Here is a 12,564-nt window from a genome sequence, read left to right as displayed (position 1 = left end):
ACAGAGGCTTCCACCCCAAATCCAGCATCATTAGACTGTACACTAGCTGCAAAGAAGGAGGCCGAGGACTAGTGAGCGTGAGAGCCACTATCCAGGATGAAACATCCAAGATCCATAAGTACATCAAGAATAAGGCCCCAACAGATGACGTGTTGAGTGAATGTCTCAGGCAGTGGAGAACAGAGGATGAGATGCTGGAAGAGGGATCATCATGGGAGGACAAGCCCTTACACGGGATGTACCACCGGAACATAACTGAAGTGGCTGATCTCAACAAATCCTACCAATGGCTTGAAAGGGCCGGGCTGAAGGACAGCACAGAGGCACTCATTCTGGCTGCACAGGAGCAGGCCCTGAGCACCAGAGCCATAGAGGCCCAGATCTACCACACCAGACAAGACCCAAGGTGTAGACTGTGCAAAAAGAGGCACCTGAGACGATCCAGCACATAACTGCAGGGTGTAAGATGCTGGCAGGGAAAGCATACATGGAACGCCATAACCAAGTGGCTGGCATAGTATACAGGAACATCTGCGCGGAGTATGGACTGGAGACCCCAATGTCAAAGTGGGAAACACCTCCCAAGGTGGTAGAGAACGAGCGAGCCAAGATCCTGTGGGACTTCCAGATACAGACAGACAGAATGGTAATGGCGAACCAACCAGACATTGTGGTGGTGGATAAAGAGCAGAGTAAAGCCGTAGTGGTGGATGTGGCAATACCAAGCGATGGCAACATCAGGAGAAAGGAGCATGAGAAACTAGAGAAATACCAAGGGCTCAGAGAAGGCTTGGAAGGTGAAGGGCACAGTGGTGCCTGTGATGATCGGAGCACTGGGGGCAGTGACCCTCAAACTGGAGGAGTGGCTACAAAAGATGCCTGGAAATACATTTCACATCTCAGTCCATAAAAGTGCAGTTCTAGGAACAGCAAGGATACTGCGCAGAACCGTCAAGCTCCCTGGCCTCTGGTAGAGGACCCGAGCTTGGAAAGTGGATGAGACCACCTGCGGAGGGTGAAGGGAGTTTTTGCTGGGTTTGAACAGGACCCCGCTTTCCAAATCGTTGTACGCACTGAGCCACCAGTGTATATATATGATAACCGTATAAGATAAGAAAGGAACAATTTGTCCATTACACCACAACTATCATACTATGCTAATACACAGTAGAACTTGCTGTTTTCTGAATATTTCAGAGCAGGTCCTTCATTAGTGCTGTCAGTGTATGCAAACAATGATAAAGAGAGCAGTAGTGCCTCAGCAGGCTGGCTCCGCCTCCCTCTCAGCTGGATTGTTTCTGGGGCAGGTACAGAGAAAACCAGGCACCTGGCCCTGGCACATTGCCATGTGCCTTTGAAAATTACACGTTTTACATTACCTTCAGCTGCCCTGGCAGATTGATACAGAGAAATAAATGAAAATTTTCTCCGCATAGAAGTTTTGGAGGAATCAGAGTATCCCTTTATTCTTAAATACAACTAAACATATTTTTGGTCAACCCCAATTGAAAATTTATGAATTATTTCTTTAAGTCGTGACTATTATGCATTTTGATCAAATTTGATTATTTCATAAAAGGTATCTCTTAGGAAATCCGTCAAGCCATCAGCCTTGACTTAAACATTACACACATCAGTAATAAATTGTAACATAAAATGTATATGAAGCTAAGACCTGAAATGTTTGTAAAACTCTTTTTGTAATGTCTTTTTGATCTTACTTTTTTTTCTCAACAGCCGCTGGAGCTGTTGTGGCACTCCTTGGAGGAGTGGCTAGTGCTCATCTCTACAGAGTTGGGCAGCAACAGAAAGAACCCATCCTCATCTTCTTCGAGCAGTGACATTGCATCTCTGCTTCTCAAGCAGCGGGAGGTTGACCTCTCCAGTTCCAACCCTAAGCTTCCCTCCTTGTTGGACCGTCAAATAATCATTGAAACGGAGATGTATGGTGAAGGAGAGGACGTCATCTCTATGACATCAAATCGACTCAGTGCTGTGATCCGGGCCTTTTACATGTGCTGCTCATGTCAGATGCCACAAGGGTCTGTACTTTGCTTTAATCCAACATGCCTGCACTGTGAAAGGATAACATTTTTCATTTCAACAGCTGTAGTGACCAAAACAGAGGCACACTAAATCTGAAAAACGTGGTAGGACCACGGCATACAATTTGTAATATACAGTTGCAGGACTCTTTTTTTATTTCTTTTACAGTTCCAAAGTTTTAATCAACTTCTAGCAATGTTAAGACACAAATAGATTTTAAACAGTGTTCCAGAGGCTGATTTCTAATATGCCAGGGAAAACTATAGCATACATGACGAAAAAGGTTCAGCACATTTTTAGACTTATATTTTTGTACAAATAAGATTCCTCAGATCTTAATCTAGTTCTTAGCAAGCAGCGTGATATTTTTTCACTTTTTGTGCCAATGTAAAGATTCTCCTTTTTGCACAGCAATGATTAAGGTTGAAAAGATCTGTCAAGAAGAATCAGATTAAAAAAATCCACTAAGGTGTGAAAACCTTGTAAAACTTGCCCAAGACTTAACCCTTTTAATTTCTATGAAATGAACTTCTAGAAATTACTGAACTAATAGTCTGACACTCAAATCATAATTCAATTTGCCCCCAGAATATGCAAATAAATTGCTCCTCAGTAACTCCTGAATCATCTTAAAGAAAAAACAAGGACATGTTGACAGGCCACATGCAAATTGTGGGATCCTTGCATTGCACAGAAATAAACAAAAGGAATCTTGGAAACTTGGAATTTTTATTCCTTAATTGACTGTTGCGTTGATTAAGCAATGGGGTGATTTATTCCATCATGAAAGCTCTCTCTGACAAAGCAGCAGGACAATGTAGTAGGTCACAGACTACAGCACCGGCTCTATAGCCTCACCAGGGTGCTTATGGGCTTTTACCTTTTAGCTTTAGGTTATGACAAAACTCTGTGTGTGGCCGAAATGAGTTTACACCATACAATGGTAGAAGGCATTCTTAGATTTCAACCTTGAATCGGTAGCCAATACCTTATGGATGCCTCCCTGGGTTAGACTGCCACCCCATTGCTGAAGATAGACAGGTGGATGTACAGTAAGATCATAATAAGCCTTTTTTAGATCTGTACAGAAAACTCAGTTTGTTATTGTATTTGGTTTAATTGATGGTACAAAGTGAGTTTTTGTATTATAATACTGCATTTCAAGTAGAAATCAGGTTCATGTATTGCAGTTGTGTAGACCATTTGTCCATTTTAATACTGTTCTCCTTACCCAGAATGACGTCCCCTCGGTTTATAGAGTTTGTGTGCAAGCATGATGATGTTCTCAAGTGTTTTGTAACCAGGTAAGACTGCAGGTTCCTCTACCACACATCACACGTGCCATGCAAATCCAAAAACACAGCCTGCTCTTTATGTTATTGCGCTGTAGTTTTCACTCATACTTCCTGTCTCTACCTCCTTTTTGTCAGAAATCCAAAAATTATCTTTAACCACTTCCATTTCCTACTTGAGTGTCCAGAGTTGATGTCACGTTTCATGCATATTATTAAGGGACAGGTAAGTCATGTCTTCAGTAAAATGTTTTAAAATAAAAGGAAGTAAATGTTTTGTAATTTGCATATCCACACTAGTGCCAAAGTCCCAAGAGTAATGAAACATATTCTCTGGTCAGTTTATAGTGTTAATGTTGTTGGTGGTATGCAAGGAGCACAAATTATAAAAATTGGGATTTTAACTGCTGAGTGGAGATACCATTTATTCTTATGACTTAGGTTCACAAATTCCAGTTATTGGCTTAAATATTTACAACAATGACAATTGTCTATACTTTTAGTAAGTGAAACACTATTCAGACTATTAGCTACTATTTTTTCAAGAATTTTCGAGCTAAGTGGTAGATTGGATATTGGTTTATAGTTGTTAGTTCTTCATGGTCAAGGTTTGACCGAAGGTGATTGCAGAGGTGCGCAGTGATTAGATTGTGCAACTCCAATATACACCTCTTAGATTATTGTGGAGCTATAACAGTGGTACAGATTGCGGAGATATGCAGTGATTAGATTGCACGCTTAGCGTGATAAAAGCAGAAAAAGAAAACAACACAGCACAACAATAAGGCGCACACGCACACACCCTGTCATCTCAGGTAACACTCATATACATACTTTCAGACGACCACCATATTATTATGAGTTGCTGATTTATTCAATGTATTGTTGATGCTGGAATTATTACCGTTTGCTTAATAAAGTGTTGTCTGTGAGATATACGAGGGCAGTCCAATAAGTACTTGGCCTACAAAAAAAAATGTTTCCAAGCTGTCTGTTTGGAAAACTGGCGATTTATTTTTCAATATAGTCTCCTTTTAGTTCAATACACTTGACCCAGCGATGCTCAAACTTACGTTTTCAAAAATACGTTTTCTCGAGTTTTGCAAAGTAGGCTTCCATTCGACCATTCGCCTCCAATATTTTGCCCTGCGCGTGATTTCTTTTTCTTTTCAAGTTTGGAAACGAAAAGAAGTTGCACGGGGCCAAATCTGGAAAATACGGTGGATGGGGCAGCAGTTCTTAGCCCAATTCGACCAATTTGGCCATGGCGGAGGTGTGAGCCGGTGCGTTGTCATGGTGGAAGAGCACTTTTTTCTTCGCCAAATGGGGCCATTATTTCTGCAATTCGGCGTTGAATCGGCCCCATAATTTGCCATAGTATAGCCCTGTGACCGTTTTGCCCTTCTCCAGGTAGTCAATGTCGATCACACCATATGAATCCCAGAAAATGGTGGCCATTCCCTTTCCGGACGATAGGACAGTCTTCTGTCAGATTCAGCTAAAGTTTCAACAATATATATACACACTCTATTCTCACCCTCCGCGGGTGGTCTCATCCACTTTCCAAGCTCGGGTTCTCTACCAGAGGCCAGGAAGCTTGAGGGTTCTGCGCAGTATCCTTGCTGTTCCTAGGACTGCACTTTTCTGGACTGAGATTTCAGATGTTTTTCCAGGGATCTGTTGTAGCCACTCCTCCAGTTTGGGGGTCACAGCCCCTAGTGCTCCGATCACCACAGGCACCACTATGGCCTTCACCTTCCAAGCCTTCTCCAGTTCTTCCCTGAGCCCTTGGTATTTCTCTAGTTTCTCATGTTCCTTTTTCCTGATGTTGCCATCGCTTGGTATTGCCACATCCACCACTACGGCTTTCCTCTGCTCTTTATCCACCACCACAATGTCTGGTTGGTTCGCCATTACCATTCTGTCAGTCTGGATCTGGAAGTCCCACAGGATCTTGGCTCGCTCGTTCTCTACCACCTTGGGAGGTGTTTCCCACTTTGATCTTGGGGTTTCCAGTCCATACTCCGCGCAGATGTTCCTGTATACTATGCCAGCCACTTGGTTATGGCGTTCCATGTATGCTTTCCCTGCCAGCATCTTACACCCTGCAGTTATGTGCTGGACCGTCTCAGGGGCCTCTTTGCACAGTCTACACCTTGGGTCTTGTCTGGTGTGGTAGATCTGGGCCTCTATGGCTCTGGTGCTCAGGGCTGCTCCTGTGCAGCCAGGATGAGTGCCTCTGTGCTGTCCTTCAGCCCGGCCCTTTCAAGCCATTGGTAGGATTTGTTGAGATCAGCCACTTCAGTTATGTTTCGGTGGTACATCCCGTGTAAGGGGTTGTCCTCCCATGATGGTCCCTCTTCCAGCATCTCATCCTCTGTGCTCCACTGCCTGAGACATTCACTCAGCACGTCATCTGTCGGGGCCTTATCCTTGATGTACTTATGGATCTTGGATGTTTCATCCCGGATAGTGGCTCTCACGCTCACTAGTCCTCGGCCTCCTTCCTTGCGGCTAGCGTACAGTCTCAGGGTGCTGGATTTGGGGTGGAACCCTCCATGCATGGTGAGGAGCTTTCGTGTCTTAACATCTGTGGTCTGTATCTCTTCCTTTGGCCACCTTATTATTCCTGCAGGGTATCTGATCACTGGCAGGGCGTAGCTGTTTATTGCCTGGGATTTGTTCTTGCCATTGAGCTGGCTTCTTAGGACTTGCCTTACTCGTTGGAGGTATTTGGCTGTTGCCGCATTCCTTGTTGCCTGTTCAAGGTTGCCGTTCGCCTGTGGTATTCCAAGGTACTTGTAGTTGTCCTCAATGTCTGCTATTGTTCCTTCTGGAAGTGAGACCCCTTCTGTGTGGATTACCTTGCCTCTCTTTGTCACCATCCTCCCACATTTCTCGAGCCTGAATGACATCCCGATGTCTGAGCTGTAGATCCTTGTGGTGTGGATCAGCGAGTCGATGTCTCGCTCATTCTTAGCATACAGCTTGATGTCGTCCATGTAGAGGAGGTGACTTATGGTGGCCCCGTTCCGGAGTCGGTATCCATAGCCAGTCTTGTTTATTATTTGGCTGAGGGGGTTCAGACCTATGCAGAACAGCAGTGGGGACAGTGCATCTCCTTGGTATATGCCACATTTGATGGATACTTGGGCAAGTGGCTTCCCATTGGCTTCAAGGGTGGTTCTCCACAACCTCATCGAGTTTGCAATGAAGACCCTTAGAGTTCTGTTGATGTTGTACAGCTCCAAGCATTCAGTGATCCATTTGTGTGGCATTGAGTCATAGGCTTTCTTGTAGTCAATCCAGGCTGTGCACAGGTTGGTGTGTCGCACTCTGCAGTCTTGGGCAACTGTTCTGTCTACTCTAGGAGTTGGTGTTTGGCTCCTCTGGTATCCTTACCAATGCCCTTCTGTGCATCGCTCATGTATTGACCCATGTGCCCACTTATCTTAGCGGCGATGATGCCTGACATGAGCTTCCATGTTGTGGAGAGACAGGTTATTGGCCGGTAGTTGGATGGGACAGTACCCTTTGAGGGATCCTTCATTATCAGGATCGTTCGCCCTTTGGTTAGCCATTCAGGGTGAGTCCCATCCCTTAGCAGCTGGTTCATTTGTGCTGCCAGGCGCTCATGGATTGCAGTGAGTTTCTTTAGCCAGTAGGCGTGGATCATGTCAGGGCCGGGTGCTGTCCAGTTTTTCATACCTGAGACTCTTTGTTGGATGTCTGCCACTGTGATAGTCACTGGATTCTTTTCAGGGAGGTTGCTGTGGTCTTCCCTCAGATCCACCAGCCACTGTGCATTGTTGTTGTGTGATGCCTCCCTCTCCCATATCCCTTTCCAGTACTGTTCAGTTTCCAGCCTTGGTGGGTCTGCTCTGCTGTTATTACCCTGCCATTGAGAGTACACTTTCACAGGTTGTGTTGCGAACAGCCGGTTTATTCGTCTGGCTTCGTTATCTCTGGTGTATCTCTTTAGGCGGCTGGCCAAGGCTTGTAGCCTTTGCTTGGCAGTTTCGAGTGCTTCAGGTATGGGCATCTGGCTGTACTTCTTGGGCATTGGTCTTTTCATTGCACCTCTCTGGGCCTCTGTCATTTGGCTCACTTCCCTCCGAGCTGCCTTGATTTTTGCCTCCAACCTTCGTTTCCATGGTGGGTATTGTTTCTCATGGCTCCCATGGTTGCTCTTATAGCCAAGCACCTCTAGGATCACTGATGCTGAAGCGTATACCAGCTCATTGGTTTCCGTGATTGTTGTGGTAGGGATCGCTCTCAATGCTGCATTCACATCTTCCATGAGACTTTCTGATGGTACTTCACTTAGCCGTTGTAGTGGGGTTCGGGGTTGCCTGTTTAATTTCGCCATGATCTTATCTTTCAGGTCAGTTGCTGCCTCGCTCAGCGTATCTGTGCTTATTGGGGCTTCGTACCCAATTTCCGGTTGGGGAGACGGTGAAGCCTCCCCTCTGACCTGGCGTCCTGGCTCCCCCTTGCCGTAGCATTTGTGTTGTATCTCATCAATCTCAAGTTGTGATAGCAGTTGCCGTTTGTGGATGTTGGAACACTGAGCTACTAGTTGCTTTGCCGTCAGCCTTGAATGTGGGTTTCTCCGTTCCCATTCACCGCACATTCTTTGCATGTAACCCCTCTGACTAGGGTTACTTGAGTAGTAGCATTCCAACAGAGCCTTGTTCTCGCATCTCAGCCATTTCTTTCTTGTTCCAGTAGCCCACTTCTCGTCAAGGTGCTCTGGTTCCCCAACACCTGACGCAGACCTTGTTAGACCGGGCGACGTCTGAGCCGGTATCTCATCATGTGGTTCTATGTATATGGCATATATATATATATATATATATATATATATATATATATATATATATATATATATATATATATATAAAAATTACAATAACGTCTTATTCTTCTTCTCAGCCCTTTAAGGACCGCTGTGAGTGGTTCTATGAGCATCTGCTTGCTGGCCAGCCAGATTCGGGCATGGTTCATAGACCGGTCAATGAAAATGACATCCTCCTTATCCACAGAGGTACAAACTGTCTTAACTCCATCTGTCCATCCATCCATCTTACATTCCGCCTAATCCCGGGGGGCTGGAGCATATCCCAGCTGGCAATTGGCAAGAGGCGGGGTACACCCTGGACAGGTTGCCAGTCCATTGCAGGGCAACAAATAGACATGCAACCATTCATACACGCACTCAAACCTATGGGCAATATAGAGTGACCAATCAACCTAATGCATGTTTTTGGACCGTGGGAGGATGCCGCCCCTGTCTTACCTCTTCTAATGCAAATGTGATTGCATTATTAGTACTATTATACACATAATGCACTGCATTAAAATTAAAATAGTGTATTTTGGTAAAACATTATAGTACTATGACTTTAACCTAAAATTTCTAATTTCAGTGCAGCCTTTTAAAAAAAAAATTAAGCATGTTGCAATGTTTTGCAATAACATAGAATCATGTTTGTTTTCCACGATATGCTAACAACAATTTTTATATATTTCATTAAACATTTTATTTAAATATGTATATCTAGCGCATACAAGCAAGCAACACACCAGAAGTTGTATAAATTCTTTCTTCTTGTTCCAAGTGAACCTATCATTAGTGTCATTGCATAAATTTTAAATCTAAAACTGTATAGTCTCTCACACAATTTGAATCATACATTGGATACATGGAATCCACCACCTAAACAAAGTGTTTGGGCTGAAGTTTCTGAGTGACATTTTCTTTACTTATGTACCTTGTGACAAAAAAAAAAACTTCCAGGAATCCAATGTCTATTAAAGAGCCAGTAACATAAAATTATACTAAAAGAAAGGGTCAAATTATTCCTTTAATTAAACATTAATGAAATAAAAAAATTTAGCTGACCTTTGTTTAGCTCTTAAATAAAATAAATGATTTATTAACAATCAAAAATGAATTTTAACTCAATATGTATATATATATTTATATGAGCATATAAAAACACAAATTGGCTACACAAATGATAACTAAATCATACAATTCCCCTTATTTTCCTGTGCTTTTAGTAAAGCTGTTTTTCTCTCACTGACAGACTCTATATTCAGGAGTAGCTGTGACATGGTTTCCAAGTCCACCAATGAGAAACTCAAACAGGGCATTGCTGTTCGCTTCCATGGTGAAGAGGGCATGGTGGGTTTTTAACTGTGACACTTAAACTTCACCGATTTTCAATGGGGGGTTGGACTAAACCATCTTGGGTAGTATTTAAAGGTCCCTGATCATACAGCTTTTCACTTTAAAGAATTTTGGACTTCAATGTCTCCGTAAGGTCTAAATTTTCATTCCATAAAACTCTTTACATCACCCACACTGCCCCTGTCAACACCGCCACACCTCTGTGCGGTGCGGAAGCGCATACCTTTTTTTTTTTTTATTGGCTTCATGGATACGAGCCACCGCAGGGTTAGGATACAATAGGTGGCAGTAGTGTGACATTGAGAGTGCAATCCAATGCAATCCTCCACAGAAGAAGAAGACCCACTACAGGACTGCACAACAATGGCCAGCTTATCTGGTAGCGTAGTATAACCATACATCTATGATCCCGAATCTGACCCTGAAGCTGAAGAGAAGGCTGTTGATGTCTCCACATTTCAGCTGATGCAAGATGTGTCTCATTGGTAATGTCGCATTTACTTCAATTTAATTGATTTATGTAATTTGCAAAGTGACTAGCGGTTGCTAATGCCAATGCTTATGCTAAATGGCCTATGCAGCTTGAATATTCACATTTAGCTTACATTATACAAATAAATAAAAGTTTGAGAGCATACCTGAAATAATATAAATTCATTTTACACAGATTTTGTCTTGCCTGTGCTGCTGCTCTGACATAATTTTATTCAAAAAATGTGTATTAATATTCAGAGCAATCACTGCATGACCTACCTGGGAACAAAAAGCATTGGTTCAAAATATATAATGACCTAACGTATTTTTACTGCTTTTAGTTATGTTTTTTAGTAATGCTTTTCGATCATTCTTGATAAACCTGACAGTAATATGTCTCTGTATCTGAAGTTGTTACAGGTATCTAGTCTACAGAGGCTAGTGATCTGTGCTGGTGATTCCTGGGGTGAAGAATCTGAGTTGCCATCTCTTTATGCGTGGCTTGTAGATCAAGGCAAAGTTTCCTGATGGATAAGACACTCACTGTATGTTGGATTTAGACCACCTGTGGAAAAAAAAACCTACCAATTAGAAATATTTTTGTGTGTACAATTCTCATTAAGAGTAAGAATCTGTTCAAACAATTTTTAATTTACACATGCTTTTTTCCTATGGCCGGTTCACCTTTTATAGCTTACCATATTAGAAAGAGAAAAACATGTTATTTCAATACTATCATTTCGTGAATAAAAGTGTTTTCCCCTCATGAAAACAGAGAACAGAGTTGGAATATGTAATAGTTAAAGCCAACATTATTGTTAACCAAAAAATGCACCACTACTCCAAAGCTGTTATCTTCACACTCCAATGTGCAATGTATAGGTTACTGAGTGAATTAAAAAGTCTGGGGGTTTGAGGACAGAGGCTTTTGCAGGGCCTTGGAGATGAAATGCTTGATGGAAGTAGGGTAAAAAGACCATGTCCTGGCTAGTGGGTAAACTTGGTTATGTTGGAGATTTGTTTCTGCAGCAGGACAGGTATAGTTGTAGACAGTGACCAGGGAGATGTGGTGATCCTTGTTCTCATAACTATTTGGAAGACTTGCGGAAGCAGTCCTCTACCAGATGTAAGCTGTGGCCGTCCTCACCATCACCTCATCAAAACAAAGGTACTGCAATCAGAATTGTAGATTAGTGAAATGTTCAGTATTATGTAGGTCCAGACCTTCTCTAATGTAACAATACACAATACAAGACAAAAAATGTAACCTAACAAGAGGACAGGCCTGCCTGTGCTAAAACAAAAGATAAACAATTCAAACAATTCAAATATAAAATCTAAACCGTCTATACCATCTATCTATCTCTATCTTACTGTTGGTACATATCTACCTACAAATGTACATACCTTCACTCCTGGGCTGGGCAGCAGATGTCTGTGTACCAACGGTCTGCAGTGATTTTTCTGTTTGACAACCTCCTTGCAAGACAATGTTACATATACTGGAAGTTGTATTGGTCCTACAAATATAATGGCACACATATATGGTACACAAGCTATAGGTAACTGACCAGATAAGCAGCAGTTATTGTAGAGATGTGACTAATTAGCAACTAAGCTTGCAACACAACACAGTTACCATTCTAACTAACCTTGTTAGATTTTGATAGAACAATGACATAACCCCAAATCATAAGTTGGATTAGGCTGTCACACAGGACAAGGTAATAACAGACATAACCGCGTTCATCTGCATTATGTTAATGTAGTGATCACCCAGCTCGAACCACCACTCGAAGGCCCATAGCTATTAGCTGTTTCCACAGGTGTGTGATTGCACCAACTCAGAGTAGCACATTTCAAAGGGACAAAGGCTCGGTTGACTGGCTGCAGCCCTTGGCAAAGCTAGCTATTAGTTTGTCTTACATGTGGGTTACTACAATTTAAACAGACCAACTACCATATTAAGACATCACAAGTATCAAGCATGTACCTATTACCGCGAGCTAGATCCACCACTCCCTGCCTGTAGCCACTCGAAGGCCGATGGTTATTAGCTTTTCTCCACACAGGTGTGTGGCTGCAGGAGCCCACATAAGCACATTTGAATGGGACCAATGCTGGACAAAGGCTTGGTCAACTGGCTGTAGCCGTTAGCATAGCTAGCTATTAGCTTGCCTCACACATGGATTACTACATTTTAAACAGACTAACGTTTTAAAACATAAGTATCAAGCATGTACTGTACTTACTTCAATGATTGGATGACGGACTGTAGGAATAGATTATTTTTTTAACGAGAGCCATGAAACAAATCCAGCATTGTATGCACCTTCGTTTGAAATGCACAGCACCGGTCCGTTTAAAATAAAGTAACCCAGTCCTTACTTGTTTGTCCCTTGGTAGAGTAAATAGGCTTTGGTGTTGGTTAAAACACCCAAGAACTGAACTATTTCTATGGAAGGACTTGGGCACTGCCATATTCTTCTGTTCACTGTGAGTAAGAGGGGGGAAAATGGCGGAAGTCCAGTTTTGGTTCGCTATCATCGAGAGGTG

The 12,564-nt window shown here is 42.8% G+C and overlaps 1 protein-coding gene across 8 annotated transcripts in view; it reads left to right on the top strand.

Moving 5' to 3' along the window:
* hace1 (HECT domain and ankyrin repeat containing E3 ubiquitin protein ligase 1) overlaps positions 1–12,564 on the top strand; it is a 60,901-nt gene that overhangs the window by 24,304 nt on the left and 24,033 nt on the right. For 7 of the 8 annotated variants that reach the window (XM_029129174.3, XM_029129176.3, XM_029129173.3 and 4 more), the window contains 5 exons: positions 1,738–2,042; positions 3,282–3,350; positions 3,477–3,564; positions 8,274–8,385; positions 9,431–9,528. In XM_029129174.3, coding sequence (XP_028985007.1) covers positions 1,738–2,042; positions 3,282–3,350; positions 3,477–3,564; positions 8,274–8,385; positions 9,431–9,528 — 672 coding nt within the window. The remainder of the gene's footprint in view (positions 1–1,737; positions 2,043–3,281; positions 3,351–3,476; positions 3,565–8,273; positions 8,386–9,430; positions 9,529–12,564) is intronic. The other variant, XM_029129177.3, reaches the window with a different exon arrangement.

Source organism: Betta splendens, chromosome 16 (assembly GCF_900634795.4).
Source record: "Betta splendens chromosome 16, fBetSpl5.4, whole genome shotgun sequence".
In the NCBI taxonomy this organism is placed as follows: domain Eukaryota; kingdom Metazoa; phylum Chordata; class Actinopteri; order Anabantiformes; family Osphronemidae; genus Betta; species Betta splendens.
This window is presented reverse-complemented; position numbering and strand designations above follow the sequence as displayed.